At 39.1% G+C, this 17,586-nt stretch overlaps 1 protein-coding gene across 1 annotated transcript in view; it reads left to right on the top strand.

The window, feature by feature from the left end:
• Positions 1 to 1,894: 1,894 nt before the first annotated feature.
• ARSB (arylsulfatase B) overlaps positions 1,895 to 17,586 on the top strand; it is a 63,184-nt gene continuing 47,492 nt past the window's right edge. The window contains exons 1-4 of the mRNA XM_085213674.1: positions 1,895 to 2,243; positions 5,998 to 6,184; positions 8,673 to 8,863; positions 9,818 to 10,025. Of these exons, the coding sequence (XP_085069800.1) occupies positions 1,995 to 2,243; positions 5,998 to 6,184; positions 8,673 to 8,863; positions 9,818 to 10,025 (835 nt within the window). The 5' untranslated portion in view covers positions 1,895 to 1,994. The remainder of the gene's footprint in view (positions 2,244 to 5,997; positions 6,185 to 8,672; positions 8,864 to 9,817; positions 10,026 to 17,586) is intronic.

A 17,586-nucleotide genomic window follows, 5' to 3' on the forward strand; every position in this document is an offset into this window, starting at 1 on the left:
GAAACTCCAGCAGAGTGGATCTCCAGAAAAGACCCTTCCCCACTGGCAGTCAGCTCTTAAATGGGTCTAGGAGATGAGCTGTATTTCATTTGTTCAGATTTTATTCCTACAGTTTCTAAGTCTGGAATGCTCTAACTTGCCTTATTTTAGTCCAGATCCTATCAGCAGTCACAGCAAGGCTCCACCCCTTCCTGCAGCACAGGTGAATTGCCTTCACCTGTACTCCTATGGCTGACTCATTGCTCGCCTCAGGTGATTAATCAGAGGTTCAGGCCGTGATTCAGCAGCCCCATACACCTTAATTTTGACTCTAGTCCTAAAGCTGAACTGAACAAAAGCATACAGACAGCTCTCTTCCAGAACCTTCCACGCATCAGAGTTCAGTCCCAGAAATTCACCCAGGGAAAAAATAAACATGGTATGATATGCAGAATAAAATTATACAAAGACAGCAATAATAACTGTAAAGAGATGGAACTTGTAGATCTAGGTATAACAGAACCAATGTCAACTTACCTTAATGATATTTATTTATTCGTCACTGTCTTTTATGAGAGAAAAAAATTAACAGCAAAATCATATTTTTCTTTTAATACATTTCTTTCCTCTCATATTCTGCTTTCTTTCCATTTCTTCGTATCAGATCCTTCTTGCTTGGATTTTCTGGGCACTTTGCATTACCTGTCATATATATAATCTTATTAGCACTGTCCTTAACTGCTTCTCTGCTTTGTTTCATCTCGTGTACTGAGTGCAGTTCCAGTCTCTCCTTCTATCATTTTCTTTGGAATGCCTCTGTGACACATTCCACTTCTTCCATCAGAAAGTCTGGAAAAATACCTGGAAGCTGGCAAAAGAGTATCATTTGTCTAGAAGGGTATCAGAACTACTAACGGTCTGAAAAACACATTCTGGGAATCACTCAGATGATACTGTGTATGTTTAAGAGTTAAAAAAGTATAGTTAAATGAAATTCTCACTGGAATATAAATCAATTTATTACTGATCATTGGTCATTGCTTGTCAGTGCAGTTGTCTTCAAGCTAGCAGGGAATCCTTTGGGATTTCTGTAATATCTGCTAATTTCATAGGCTTATCCACTACATTCAGAGGAGCAGGAACCTTCTTTCTACAGAGATTTGGTATAGAAAATCTACACCATAGTGTAGGCAGGAGTTCGGTATACTCAACATTGGCTTTTTTTAAACTGACAGGAAACAAATGGCTGCATAATTTTGGGAATGTATGTACATACCATTCTAGGTAAATGTGAAACATGTGGTTGTTTGCTTTTTAACTCAATACAGAAATATTTTTGTGGACCTTGGATGTACAAAATTCAGCTGACAGTTCCTTCTGTTCTTTCCCAGTCTAAGTGTTACACCAAGATTTTTACGTAGGTTAGCAGTCATTTACAATATTGCCTTAGAAGATAGACTGGTTTGAAGAAACAGCTCTGCTGACACAGCTGTTAGTTCTGCTTCTGGGTTGCTTCACTTCCTTCCTACACTGTAACTGCCACAAGGGAAATTTCAGAAGCAGAGCCAGAACCAGGCCTCTGGGCTACGTGAGCCAATCCAAGTGCAAAACCCGTCGCCGCTCACGGCTTTGGAGCAGGAACGGGCAGGGGAAGGGATGCGAGCGGCAGCAGAGCAGGGCGGCAGGCAGGCCGCGCACTTTGCCTTTCTGGCGTTTGCCATGGCGCACAGCCAGCCGCTCCCCCGGCACACGCACCGTCACCCCCAAGGCTGCCGCACGGGGTGGCGCGGCGCAGCCTTTGTAACTCGCACGGCACACAGTGTTGAGAGAACCCGCTCACCCGCCTTGGCCTGGCGCGCGCAGGCAGAAGCAACACAACCCACACGCCCACCAGCCCGCACAGCACTCTCCGCAGCGGGCGCTCCCGCCCCCCGACCGTGGCCCATCCCCAAGGCGGGCCCCGGGCACGAAGGAGGAGGCTCGCCGGCTGCTCAGTTCCTGGTTGCCGGCCGCGGATGGAGCGGTTCTGCGTGCTGTGGTGCCTGCTGTGGTGCCTGCCGCGGCCGGCGGCGGCGCGGTCCCCCCCGCACCTGGTGCTGGTGCTGGCCGACGACCTGGGCTGGGGCGACGTGGGCTGGCACGGCTCTGCCATCCGGACGCCGCGGCTGGACGCGCTGGGGGCGGGCGGCGTGCGGCTGGAGCGCTACTACACGCAGCCGTTGTGCACGCCGTCCCGCAGCCAGCTCCTCAGCGGCCGCTACCAGGTAGGGAGCGGCGGGGGCGGCTGGTGCTCTGCTGTTTGTAGGGCGAGCAGCCTGCCCGCGTAGGAGTGGGGCTGCTTCGTGCCGCTTGGTGAAAACAAACTCATCACCGTTTCGCTTTTTGATTGTTAGGGTAAAACTAAACGGGGTTTGGTGCGAGGTGCCGTACCTCGGAAAAGCCGAGGTGCTCTCTGCTTTAAGTGGATTAACAGGCAGTGGCAGCGTGTGGTGAGAAAGGTCCCCGTCGCAGATCTGTCTTGGCATGAACTTCAGAACTGGGTGGGCGTGTGGTTCGAGATCCAGGCGCATCGACGTGATGTGCTTCGTTCGTGAGGTCTGTGCCCAGCTCTGGTCTCACCAGGTGAAGACGGGATGGGAACTTTTAGACAGGCCAGCGGAGTGCCGCAGTGATGATGAAAGGCCTGGGGCATCTCCCGGATGAAGGAAGGCTGAGAGATGTGGGACTGTTCTGCTTTCTGTTCTGCAGAAGGCACTCTGAGAAGGGATCTTATCAATGCTTATAAATATCTAAAGTCTGACAGTCAGGAGGATGGGGTCAGGTGCTTTTTCATGATGCCCACAGACAGGATGAGGGGCACAAACTGGAACACAGGAAGTTCCATGTGAATGTGAGAAAAACTCCTTTACTGTGAGGGTGACAGAGCACTGGAACCAGCTGCCCAGATTGGTTATGAGTCTCCTTTGGAGATAATCAGAACACACCTGGACGCTTTCCTGTGCCACCTACTCTAGGAAGCTTGCTTTAGGAGCAGGTCAGATTCAGTGATCTGCAGAGGTCACTTCCAACCCCTGCAATTCTGTGATTGTGTGTGTAATTTATTTTTCTAACATAGTGTTTAAATGCATTCTTACCTACACATCTTCCTTCGAGTGATACCCTCAGCACGTACATTTGTGTGTCCTTTGACTTAGCCTTAACCTGGCTGTCTCACTTCTTTGTAGTATGATCATGACTACTTTTATTTTTTGTTGCACAAGTGTAAGAGTTGGACTTCATGCTCTACTGCACTTTTTTTTTTTTTCCCCCTTTTTTCCTCTTATTTTTTACAACTTTGGCAAAGACAGGAAAAAGAATTTAGGAAGGTCAAAATGGAGGAAATGATAGAGGGTTAAGTGCATTTCAAGAACATATTCCTTCTCTAAAGAAGTCCTGTATGTGTATGTTAATCATAGTGATTTACCAGAGGAAACCACTCAGAATAAAAATAAATGTCTCTTTTCTGGATGTTATCTCTTGTTGTCTCAGAGCAACTGCACAAGATGGGACTTACCCTTTGCAAGCAACATTTGCTGTATTTCCAAATATCAAAAGTGAGTAATAAGGCATAAGAAGATATAATATATTCTTTTTTTTTTTTAACCAACTCTTTATATTTTTCAGTGTAAATTTCCCATTTTCATCATATTGGCCATTTCTAGTACCCATTTAATACTTAATATGCTTATTTAGATATGGGTCAGTGTCAGTGGGAAATCACTGTTTCTGATCTTAAAAGTAGAAATTGGAAATACTTGGAGTTCAGTCTTGATTTTGTGCTTTGACAGTGGCAGGTAACTAGAAATATTTTGTAAATAAGATATTTAAACTTGTATGTGTGTTTGTTGCAAGCCAAAGAGGCTTATGGTTCATTATGTTGATCCCAACCCATCCAAATTAACACTCAAAACAGTGTGTTGATTGAACAAGAGTGTGCCTTTATTTATTTAAAAGACAAGTAAGCAAGAGAGGAAAAAGATAAGAAAAGGAGAGAGAGGGTAAAAAAGAGGAAAGGAAAGAAAAGCAAGCCACCACTGCAGATCCCGTGATGTCCTGTGAGTCCATCCTCTTCCACCTTCTTCTGGAGTGTTGGAGGATGTGGTGGGGCATATGCCACTGGCTTTCGGGTTGGCAATGCCTTTTATGCCATATTATGGCCCCTTCCAGTTGGGCCAGGAGCTGCTGCCAGGCAGCAGGTGTCTGGTGTCCTGTGCCATGTGCATGCTATACAGCTGTGCTTCTCCCTCTGCGTGGTGGTCATGGTTGTGGTTGGAGGGGGGGATTCAAGACCTCCTTAAGCAAGGCAGCTAACTCTTGATTTCTCCACACGTGTTTGTTATGCAACTTTTCAGAAGGGTGTTACAGTGCAGCCTTTTGTTGTGAGGCCTTCACAAGATTGTTACAGTCCTGTCTCACTAGTTACCAGTTTGCTGCAAGTCCTCTCTTAACCAATCACAAAAATAGGAAGAATTCAGAGTGTTACAGTTGGGTATGATGTTATCACAGAGTCTGAGCCAGAAAGAAGCATGCACAGAGTGTTTTCTATCCTAGGTTTAATTTTTTTTATGTTGTTTTGTTTTGTTTTTCTTTTTGGTGGGAAATCACAAAATAGCTTGATTTGGAAGGGACCTTAAAGCCCATCTGGTTCCAACCCACTTGCTGTGGACAGAGATGAAACCCACTAGATCAAGCTGCCCAGTGCCCCACCAGCCTGGCCTTGAACAACTCCTGGGATGGGGGGCAGCCACAGCTTCTTTGGGCAGTCTGTTCTGTCAACTCACCACCCTCTCAGTGAAAAATGTCTCCCTAACATCTAATATAATTTTTATTTTTCTACTTTAAAGCCACTTGTCCTGTCGCTGTTAGTCTTTGTAAAAAGTTGGTCTAGCTCCTGTTTATCAGCTTCTCTAGAGTACTGGAAGGCTGCAGTGAGGTCTCCATGGAGCCTATTCTTCTCCAAGCTAAATAAGCCCAACTCCCTCAACCTTTCTTCATAGGAGAGGTGTTCCAGCCCTCTGATCATCTTTGTGGCCCTCTTCTAGACTGCTCCAGCAGCTCTGCATCACTTCTCTACTAGGGGCTCGAGATCTGGACCCATTTATATCAGATGGGGCTTTATGAGGGGAGAGTAGGAAATCACCTTTCTCTCCCTGCTGGCCAACCCTCTTTTAATGCAGCCCAGGGTATTATTGGACATCTGGGCTGCAAGTGCACACTGCTGGCTCATGTCCAGCTTATTGTGCAGCAGAACCCCCACGTCCTTCTCTGAAGGGCTGTTCCCAATAGGTTTTTCTCTCAGTCTGTAAACGTATCTAGGATGGCCTCAACCCAAGTGCCAACACCTTGTATTTGGCATTGTTGAAACTCAGTAGGTTCTCATGGGTCCACTGTTGAAGCCTGTCCAGGTCAATCTGTATGGCATCCCTTCCTCATATCACCTGCAACGCTCAGTTTGATGTCATCAGCAAACCAGCTGAGGGTAAACTTGATCCCACTGTTTATGTTGTCAAAGATAAGGGAATTAACAAAATTCAGCTTATGGTATGTAGTCATGGAAGAGGCTTCTTGCATTGAACACAATGTACTAATGAGACTATCATTACTGGTCGTACTTTTGTGAAGAGATACACAATTCACCACTTGTTAAGTTTAAAAATATAGATGGAGTAGTTAGAGGTCTAACAGAAAGGCTGTAGTGGTAGTTTGGTAGTTGTTAATTGGTAGGTTTTCTAGTGGAAGCCCAAAAGGCTTTTTTTTTTTTTTTTTAATTGCACTTTTCTGCTTGATTTCTGCTTGAAAAGATCCTCTTCTTAAAACCAACAATGCTATTTCATTGTTTTCCTCGATATCCTCCATCTTTGGGTTCCTGAACGTCCTCAGTTCTACGTCACTGAAAACAGGCCATAAAAACTGATGCTAGCCTGCTGTATAGTATTTATTATTTTGCATTGTAAGTAATCTTTCTTCTTTCCTTTCTAGATCCACACGGGTTTACAACATCAAATAATTTGGCCGTGCCAGCCCAGCTGTCTACCGCTTGATGAGAAACTCCTCCCAGAGCTGCTTAAAGATGCAGGATATGTTACTCACATGGTGGGGAAGTGGCATTTAGGGATGTACAGGAAGGAATGCCTTCCAACCCGCAGAGGATTTGATACTTACTTTGGTAATGGGTAGATTTAATCTGTACAGTAAATATGGTGTTAAAAATGATGCAAGAGTGTTCGATTCTTCTAAGGACAGATTTACTGCTAGTGCATAAGTAAATGAATGTTTGTGGAAGCTTATCTGCAAAGTGTAACTGTTTAAAATGCATTGGTGTATTAAATGTATGTCCAAGCCTCACAATTTATTGAAGAAAATGCCATAATTATTGAGTCCCTCTAAAGGAAGTGTTTATTTTTAAAGAACTGCAGTTAAGTGTGTTCCATGATGATTAAAAGACTTAGGGTGTAGTGACTGGTTTCATTTTCTAGCAGTATCTCTAAACTGAACATTTTGGGTTAGATCAAACAGTAGACATATTTTGTTCTGAAAATAATATTATATTTACAGTAAGCTGATACCTTTAAAAGGGAGATAAGTAGGCATCACACCATACTGTCTTCATAGTTTGTGAATAGAATATCACCAATTTTCTACTTCCTCTGGAAAGGAATGTAGTGCAAGAACCTTCATGAAACAGAATGTTACAGGAATTGCAAAGATAAGAAATCAGTCACCTAGATTTAAAACAATCAAACAAACAAAAAGCCAGAATTGGATTGTCCAATTTCTAACTATGTACTACATATTTTTCCTCTTAGAAAGTTTCTTTTCCAAGTATTAATTAGATGTTTCATAGCTTTGCACAAATATTCTTGGTGTTATTTGGATGGGGCTATCACTAATGCACCCCGTGTCACCTGATACTGAATACAAAGTTGTTAACATCCACTAGAATGGATTTTAAAAACTTTCATGAAAAATTCAAAACACATCATCTTGAAAATAACTTTGTCACTATTAATTGCTACTGCCCAGTTTTACAGTTGGAAATTACGATAAACTTAATCTATGCTTTTTGAAGTCCACACTCTTCTAATGCTAGTTACCCAAATTAGGAGCCTGGTTGTGCTATATTCCCTTGTAGATACTGATGATTCAAATTGAAAATGGTAGGAAGAACAGTTCCTTTAGTTTAGAACAGTTTTGTCTCTTGACTCTTAAGAGAGTTTGAGACTATGGCTTCACAAATGAATGAAGCTATAAATAGAGATCACAATATGATGGATTGTTGCTTGAATGTTTGTGCCTTTTCCCACTTTGGCCTTCTGCTCCAATCTCTCCTATGAGCTTGTGTTCTTTTTGACAGCACAGATGTAGATACAGGCTTACACTCATTGTAAATCTCACCCTAGGAATGAGCAGGATTTAATACTGGGCCAGTGTTGTCTCTAAGTATGCTCATTGGGTGCCCAGCATGACACTAAGGGAATTCTTTTTCAGTGAATGTGGTGTTTTGATACCCAACTATGTTCATTTAATTCCACGAGGAATTCCATGATTGCAGTTAGAGGCTTTTCATTCTGCAGCAAGAGTCTTGATAGTGTCTCCCCCAGTGGACACTCAAAATAGAAAAATGAAATTTTTAGTTTGAATAAATTGAGGGAGGCACACAAAATCACTATTTATGCTTTGAAAGAAAAACCTTTTTTTGACCTAAAAATATAGGGAGTGTTTTGTACTTTAATATATCTTTCTTCTTTCTGTACTTGTCTTTTCTTGCATGACTAATAATACTTGAAACTGCTGAATAAGATTCAGAGTTCTTCCATTTTGAAGTTTTATCCTCAACTTTAGTTTGGTTTTGCAGAACTTCAGAATGTAATTTTGCAGATTTTGCCTTTTTTTTTCCCTAGGGTATTGAAATATACATCTGAAATCTAATTCTAAAAGCAATAATTATGAGATTTGAATGATCTTAAAGAGTTTTGTTTCTGATCTATAAAAAGTAAAGCACTCAGTGCTTAACAGTATAGTTCTTGGTGGGAGCAAATCTGTACATCTAGATTTTTTTGTCTTTTGGTTATCTTCAAATTGTAATATCTCCTTTTCACCAGTAGGGGGCAGTAGTGGATAAAAAATGTCTGTATAGTTGAAGAAACACATCATTTTTGGGTGTTTTTAAATAAATATAAGAAAAAAATCACCAAATAACAACTGAAAAGGCACACAAACAAACAAAAAACCCATGAAAAACAAGTGCTAAGATAAAGTAGTCCAAACTTTGTAATAGAGAGAAAAGTCTTACATGAAAAAGTATCCAAATTTGTACCAGATATAAATCCGTAGAATTACTGGGATAAGTCACTTATTCACTAACAGTGTATTGGTTTATAACTTGTATCAAAGATTTAAACGTAAATGTCACTGAACTGCCTTCAGATGATTTTCTGTGCAGTGAAATTACTGTCTGTAGTAATGATAAAAAGTCTGTCTGTTAAGTGTTGAGCTATTTAGTCCTATCATGAGCTGTCACTGCAGATTATTAAAAGTTGGATGAGTTTCTCATCTCTAAAGCTCTAAAGTTTTGACATTTTTATTTGGCTCTTTTTCCCATGTATCTGCTTTTGTGATGTTATATGGGCCTCTTTACTTGTCATCCTTTCTAGGTTATCTTCTGGGAAGTGAGGATTATTATTCTCATGATCACTGTGTGTTCATCAAAGCAAAGAATGTAACACGCTGTGCTCTGGACTTCCGTGATGGAGAAGAAGTCGCAACTGGGTTTAAAAACATGTACTCCACAAATTTATTTACAGAAAGAGCTGTAGACCTTATAGCCAATCATAAAACTGAGAAGGTACAGTCAGCAGTTCTTACTCGCACTAAAGAATATTTATTAAAATATATATATATATATATTAATGCAGAGGTTGTATCTAGGCTTTTTAGAAGGTTACGCAGAGAACAGCTAAATGTGAGAAGTAGCACTGATAAAACTCATCTTTTTTCCCTGTCTAAATGAATTTGGTTTGCACAGCCGTAGCCTACTACTCTTCTCCATTTTATTTGTAATAATAGGAGCAGTGAATTTATAAAAATGTTCTAGCATATTGCTCTTCTAAAAAGAGAGTAGAAAGCTTAGTGGAAGAATTTTCAGAGAAAAAACTCATAACTGTGTTATGAAAAGAAGGTACAGTTGATGTTTTCTCACGCCTTTAGATAAGTCTTTTACCAAAGGTCCTCTTAATTTACTTAGCATGAATTTAAATCCTGCATTCAGATCATTTATAAAAACACTGAAGAGAACTGGCCCCAAAAATGGAACTCAACAGTATCCCCTTAGTGACTGGCTGCTAGCCTGCTCTAACCTCATTTACTGCAATCCTTGAGTATGACCCATCAGGCAGTTATTTATCCATCATATTGTGTTTTTGGCTGCCTGCATGCTGGACATTTTATCCAGAAGGGTACTGTGAGAAACAGTATTGAAAGCTTTGCTGAACTCCGGAATGACCAGGTCTACTGACTTCCACTGGTCAAAAAAGATTGATAACCTTGTCATAAAAGGAAATTAAATCAGTTAAACACGACCATCCTCTTGTGAACCTGCGTTGGCTATAACTAAAGGCTGTATTGTCTTTCAAGGTTATTTTGGTAGCTCCAAGAATAGTGTTCTCTGTGATTTTACCAAACACTAAAATTAGAAGTCTAGAATAAATTCCTGTGCATGTTATTGAATTAAAGCTTTTTTTTTTTTTTGCATGTAGTGCTTTGTGTTAAACTAATTTACATTCTCTCCTTTCCACCCCAGCCCCTTTTTCTCTACCTTGCTTTTCAGTCTGTCCATGAACCTCTTGAGGTTTCTGAAGAGTACATGAAACCATATTCCTCCATTAAAGATGAAAAGAGGCGCCATTACGCTGGAATGGTGTCTCTTTTGGATGAAGCTGTAGGAAATCTTACTGATGCTCTGAAAAAATACGGTCTTTGGAATAACACTGTTCTTGTTTTCTCTACTGGTAAGTTCATTTGATTATATACTTTCAGTAATATCTTTGATATAGTGCTGATACAATGTCTAACAAGCTGAGTGCAGAGACATCTGGCCTTTGTATTGTTCCTCAATGTCATTTGTAATTACAGAAGATGGATGAAGGAGGAAACTCAAACTGTAAGGAAAGATCTCTTCTCTCTTATGGCTTTTTTATATATGACTAAAACGGTTCTCAAGAATTATCAGTAAAAATGGAGGATGCTCCTATTGGAGTAAAAACAGTGTTATACAGAGTAGTGCAATAAAATTGGAAGCATTTTTCTTGCCACTGATGTCACTGAGTATCTATCAGAACTGAATCCTTACTGTGAGTAACCTACCAAATTCGTATGTCCTGAGCAGTAGGTGGCTTTCTGGTCAGTCTATAAATTGTTACAGTTGCAGAAGGCACAAACTGTCAGTTGGCAAGCACTTTGACACAAGAACTCATTTTTCCTCTTACTTTTATGTAACATGATTTTTGCACGTTTCTAGCTTAAAATATTTCACTGGCATGTTGCATCTGAGAAGCAGAGGTCTGTTAATTTAGGCAAATGCAAATAATAGATTATAAAGCAATTTTCTTTGTTTACAAACTAGGAATGAAATGGAACCTTTCTGAAATACAGCTGCTTGGCTGGATTTCAGGGAAATAGATATTCTTGTTTGGTTGGCAGTGGGAAGCTGCCTGTTAAAAATCAGTCGTTTGCCCATGCTTGACACATCAGGGCTGTCAAAATGCATTTTATGTGGACATGCTGAGGAGAAAAAAAAACAAAACCAAAACAATCAACCAACAGCCCCCAGAAAGCAAACCTCAAAGCAGAACTCATATTTTGATAAAAATGCAATGATTTATTTTGAGTTTATCAGCTGCTTTGGAATTTCAATTAAAGTCCAAGCCTTTTTCCCTTGTGATGTTGCATTTGTGTCCAGGTTTTGTCTCTAACAGGATTTGATAACTTTTCTGTGCCTGTTTCCGTTTACAACGTTTTCATAGTTAGAACTGAAAGTAAGCAAAGCCATATGGAAAATGATACCAATACTTATTCCATGTGGAAAAAATCCAGTCTTTGTTCATGGGGTCCTGGTAGAATTTTTTCAGCAATGTTTTTTCAGTACATTGTGGAATAAAACTAACAACATCTGAGCTGGAAATCCAGAGTATTTTGGAACTAAAGGGACAAATTTGTTTTTTATTTATAGGATGCTTTTTTCCAAATAATCACAGTATACCCTGCTTTTAACAGTAGTTATTTTACAATCAGTTGCATGTACTTTTCAAAGAAACTCAGGCAGGAGAATCTAGTATCTCTTATCTAATGAGACTTGCTTGACTTCAGTGAAGTTTTAAACTGCCAGGAGTGGAATTTAGAGATTCAAATGCAAGGAAATTGGGCCTAGGTCAAGGAAATCACAGGACAGTGATACATTTTTTCCAGTGTTCTCTCTTTAGTTCACACAACTGTTCCTTATAGGCATAAAATGTTGCATACATTAAAGACTCAGTTTTCAAAAAAATCAAATGTTGAAACCATTATCTGCTTTTTAAAAAGTGAGAAATCCATTCAACTTTTTCATATTCTGTCTATTGCTTTTGCAGCTGGTGTCTTTTAAAATGGTCATTAGAAAGTGGTTGAAATGAAACCTAAGAGGGTCTGCAGCTGGGTGTCTTATGCAGAGAACTGTGCTATGTAAGATCTCTTTGCAAGTTCTTGTTTTCTATTATATTAGTGTGTATATATATAGTTATAATATAGATATACGCCTAAATGGTATTACCTAAATTAATGAGCGTGCAAGTTTGGTGTGCAGCATGGCTTGAGAGGATTTATGGGTTTTTTTGTTGTTTTTTGTTGAAAAATCAGTGCTCTTGTATGTTTGGGCTTTTGATCTTTCTAGACTTGTTTGGTACTTTCCTTGTAATGAAAGTATGCCTTCCCACACATGTCTCAGTTGTTTTACTCTGCCTTTTGCTGCTTACTTAATGCTGTGTTTAGATTACTCTTCACCCTTATTTTTCCCTTTTTTTTACCTGGTTTTATTCTAGCATACTTAAACATTTTCTTCAGCTCTGTAGGGCCCGATAAGTGCTCTGAACCTGTAGGCCTTGTTTCATATGACTAAAGAGACACATTTTCATATATAACTAGGAGTTATCTTCAAAATAATTCTTCCTACGTTCTGAAGTTAAGAATCAGTAAGGTTAATTTAGAAATTTAAATGAAGGCTACAAGGAGGAGTCTAGGGAATGATAAATAGTATTCATAATTTTATTGGGCTGTGGTTGCATTTCTTCTCAGCATAGTTGTTAAAGATACAGGACAATAAAGACACCCTCAGTTTTCTTAAAAACTCGTAGTTCAGTAAGTGTAGTTTTAGAAAACAATAGAGAAAAAAGAAGTGAAGCCTCTAGTTTTGCAGTAGGTTTTACTTTACTATTTACTATTCCTTTCTTCAGTTACAGCCATAATTGACATTTTGATGTTTGTGCCTCACTGTTTTGAAATTCACACAAACAATGTAGAAAATGCAGTGATCATTTGCTGCTGTTTGCTATACCACTTAGCATTGAAACAAACGTGTCTTCGTGTCGATTCTTTCACTGTTCACTATCAAACAAACCAGAACTTTTTAGTGAACACTCAAATAATCTAAAACATGATATGATCTTTGCTCTCATAGTGGATTTCCTTTTGTTAAAATCTTTAGTGTTTTTTCCTATTTGTATAATGTAATGGCTCAATCAAGATTCACTTGAAAACATGCCAGCTGGCAAATGGAACTACTGCACATTTTACAAGGGCTTTGCAAATTGTATAGAACTCCGGTTTCTCTTTAGAGGAAATGGATATACTGGGCCAAGAATGAAGTCATCTGATGATCAGTAGTCTCACCACCTCTCAATATATCATGTACATCAACACTGCAGGTCTTTTTTTACAAATATACTAGCAATTTTGGGAGGTAGATAAGGAAAAAAAAGGATAGTACGTGGTATTACATTTATGTATCAAGTAGCAGAGACGAACAACTTCTTGACTGCTTCAATGTAAAATAGAATTTGCTTTGCGCATTTTGTACTGCATATGCAAATAATTTACACTGATAAAACCAGTGGTGAAAATAAAGTCCTTATTTATTTAAGCAAAAGAGATAAAAATGAATGCAGCAATGTCTTGAGTGTCCATGGCTTTTTATCCATTTGAAACACAAAAAACAGCATACAGTTTATTTTTCTTTTTAGAAAATGTAAGAGAGTGTAACTACTGCTTTCCTGAAGAGGATCTTGATTTAAATACCCAAAGGTCATAATAAGCATTCTAGTTGTATAAATTTAGCTCAGTACTATTAACACTGGTTTAGAAGCCCAAGTTTTGCTTCAAATGTAGACCTATATTTGAGGTAAGAGGTGGAGATTTGCTGTCTACCGCATGTGTTTAAAGTTCTTACAAAATGCAACAAGTTATTTGAGTGGACACTTGCCAACATCAGAAAATGCAAATGAGACTTCTGTTTTCAGTTCTATATTAGAGGTGATATCCATTGTCTTATTTCAGCTTCTTGGTATTCTAAACTATTTTGAAGCAATACGCCATAACACCCTCTCTTCCCGTATGCCTGACCGTTCTTAAAAGTGGATTAGCACTGTAGTGTCTCTTTGTTGCCATTTGAGGGCTTCGAACGGTAAAATATGTAGAGCATTCCTCTTCAATCCAGGGCTTCCATTGCTAAGAGGAAACTACATAAATCCTCTTAATGATGAAGGATGTGACAGTGATGACTGTTTTCATTCCAGAATATGTTTTCTTTTTTATCATTTTAGAATTATGATTAATAGAAGCACAACTTCTCTTGGACATACTTATTAATGTTTATACAGCCTCTCTTACACACTCATGTACTTTTCCCTAGAAATTTATATTATCTTTATTAAAGAATTCGTCTTACTCTTTTTTGTTTTATTTTACCTTAAGCATATCATTTCATTTTATTTTGTTTTAAGCATATTTTGGCTTTTGTCTGATAAAATGTTGTGTATTTTCCTTCTTCTTTGTTACAAAACAGGGATCTGACTTTTACTGGACTTCTAAAATCTTTTTTATATCTTCCTTATGTCTTTGGTCTTGAGTGAACTTCCATTTATTCTCTTTTGTAGGTAAGGAACTTCATGGAGACTTTCAGTTTTAAATTGTCTAAAGCAGCTGGAGGACAAATTGATTGGAAAAGTTATTATCTGACTGTATTGTTAGATGTGCTATCAGACAGAATTTTTAGTATACCTCCTCAGTTATAGCAGGTTTATTGAGTAACAGGTTAATCAGTCCTGTCAGGAAACTCTGACAAGTTCAGTGTACTGTTATCAAAGAAAGTGCCAGAGCATCTGCATTATTTACATATGTATCTAAGTTGCAAGCCCTTTCAATGAAGACATTTGAGTTTGTATATTTGAAATTTCTACTTTTGTCTTGACTGTTTAAGTTTGTTATTCTACAAGCAAAAGGTGCATCATACCACTGCACTTGCACTAATTGCAGGTATTGCTGGTGAGTGAGAAATAATGGAGGGTGAAGAATGGTTTGGGTTGGAAGGACCTTTAAGATCACCTAGTTCCAACCCCCTGTTACAGGGAGGGACACGTTCCTCTAGACTAGGTTGCTCAAAGCCCCATCCAGCCTGGCCTTTAGCACCTCCAGGGAGGGTCATTCTCAACCTGCCTGGGCAACCACCCTCAAAACAAAGAATTTCTTCTTAATAGCTAGTCTAAATCTACCCTCTTCCATTTTAAAACCATTTCCCCTCATCCTCTCACTACATGTCCATATAAGAAGTCCCTCCCCAGATTTCCTGTAGGCTCCCTTCAGAATCTGGAAGGCCACTATAAGGTCACCTCAGAGCTTTCTCTTCTCCAGGATGAAGAGCCCCAGCTCTCTCATTCTGTCTCTGTAGTGGAGGTGCTTCAGCCCGCTGGTCATCTTTTCTGGACCAACAACAGCTCTATGTCCTTCTTGTGTTGGGGGCTCCAGAACTGGACACAGTGTTCCTGGTGGGATCTCACGAAAGCAGAGTAAAGGGGCAGAATCACCTTCCTCGACCTGCTGGTCACACTTCTCTCGATGTAAACCAGGATATGGTTGGCCTTCTGGGCTGCAAGCACATGTTGCTGGCGTATGTTTGTTGTTTCATGTTCCAGTACTGGCTTTCTATTTTTATTTTTTCTTTCCAATTTTCCCCAGTAAAGTATGGATAACATTCAAATTAATGCCAAAAGATACAGATAGTTGTAATGAAACATCTAGACTACCTTGTAATTATGTTATGAAAAGCAGAAATGTTATCTTATGAAGGAAATTAATTTCAAAATGAAATCTGAGAAAATATTGATACTCAAGAAATATAGTGTCTTTCTTTTTTTCCTATTCTAAAATCCTGTGAAAACCTGAAATGTTTTGTAGGAAATATTTGTCCTTGATTTCTTATAGCATTAAGTCCCATCACCCTTCCCTACATTCTCTCTTGCAAAACTTAGCATTCTGAAATTGAATTACTGAGCAGAGGGTAACCTCATGGCAGAAATACTTCTTTTTAGGCTGTGTTTAAAATTTCTGCGTAGCCAGAATCTGGTATTTTTCTTCCTGCTTTAAGGAAATGCCAGTTCTTAAAGTGAAGTTCACTTGTAAATGAACTCAGAAATTGTTGATTATCAGCGTTGAGAGCTGTCCATTTTTGGTTAAAGCTCTAACTTAACCATGCTAATAGTTATCCTAGCAATTTTTTTTTTTCTCAGACTGAGGGTAGTAATGAATGTTGAAAACAACTAATTTTACATGTTAATGGTATTTAATAATTTCACACCACTGTTAAAAATTTGCGTTAGAGTATAATTCCTATACAACTATACTGGTTTACTCTCCATGACCGACTTATTTACTGCAGACATATGAGAAGTTTTTCAATTATTCACATTGGTTTTAGGTTAAAATTTGCCTTTGTAGTTCTCTTGTGTTTAATGATGGTGTATGCTAGTCTTGACCTGACAGAGCAGAGTCTGTAACTGAGACCTGTTTAGTTACTGAAGCAGCTTATAGGAAAATGATTGCTTGAAACTGTCTCCACTGGTATTGTTCCTATTGCTAAAACTGTACTAGGGTGTAAAGAGGATTAAAAAAAAAAAAGAACAGAATTAAAAAGGACATTGTATATGCAGCTGTTGGAACGCCGTGTTTGTAACTGTTGGAATCTTTGTATAAAATTCATTTTTTCCATGAGATCAATTCCTCTCTTCCTCTCTTCCTCTCTTCCTCTCTTCCTCTCTTCCTCTCTTCCTCTCTTCCTCTCTTCCTCTCTTCCTCTCTTCCTCTCTTCCTCTCTTCCTCTCTTCCTCTCTTTCTCTCTTTCTCTCTTTCTTCCTCCTTTGTTAGAAGAGTCAGGAGAATAAACAGACAATTCTGTTAAGCTGAAAAAAAAAAAAGTGTTGATTTAATTTATCTGAATACTACTCTGTAAAAACATGGTACTCTGATGCAGGAGGAGTATTATGTTCTCTTGATGGAAAATGAAAGCCCTATGGGTGCACTTAAATCTTGATGAAAATTACATGAGCAGAATTTTTTAGGAGAAGGTGTGGTTTTCTGTTTCCTCTGTGCCTCTAACAGAAAGGCTTTCATAGTTCTTCTGTGATACACACTCAAAAATCTGTATTAAATACTACAGATATAATAGTGAATCAGCTGTTTGAAGACTTTAAGTAGCTTTTCTCCTGCTTGTGTTGAACCTGTAAGGCTGCTCTCTCCATTGAGCATATACAGCATCATAATGAAGTATACAACGGGTGTCTTTTCGTCTGCAAATCTTAACTAAATGAAAGCCAGTTGTTTCACTGAAAATGCGTGTTTCCTGCTAGCCATCAGAGGAGTGTGTTTGCATTTTTGTCACACTTTTAGCACAGCTCAAAAATGAAGCAACAAATAGATCTTTCAGATGCAATATGGAGAAGTAGGAAAGAACTTGAGTTCAAATTAAGGGCAAAGTTATTCTCTAATTCATGCTTTGAGTAGCTTATCCACAGTGTAGATCTCTGCTCTGTATGCTGTACTCTCTCTCTCTCTCTCTTTCTCTGTCTCTCTCCCTCTTTTTAAACAAAACCTCAATGGGAGTTCCATACTTGGACCATGTACAGAATAAGCAGCATTCATGCTGTGAAGATCAGAGGGGAGAAATTCTCTCCAAATGTGATCTTTTACCACTGCTATTGACAGTCCTTTCTGTTTAACTCTGAGTCACAATCATAAGCTTCAGTCATATAAAGGAAGGGCTCTGAAGCCCTGTTCTGTGACCTAGACTTTCAGTAAGAATGTGGGAGGTCAAAAATAATATGCATTCACAGAGCTATGCATTGAAGCTGTCTAGTGCTTGCTCTAGACAAGTGTCTGGCACTAGTAAATGCTATTTAATTCCCCTTTGCCTATACAGAATTCACCCTCAGAACTGGGAAGGAAAAAAAAGAAAAAAAAAAACACAGACCAAAACCCAACAACAACAAAGTG

This window comes from Meleagris gallopavo, chromosome Z (genome assembly GCF_905368555.1).
Source record: "Meleagris gallopavo chromosome Z, MGAL_WU_HG_1.1, whole genome shotgun sequence".
Classification (NCBI taxonomy): Eukaryota; Metazoa; Chordata; class Aves; order Galliformes; family Phasianidae; genus Meleagris; species Meleagris gallopavo.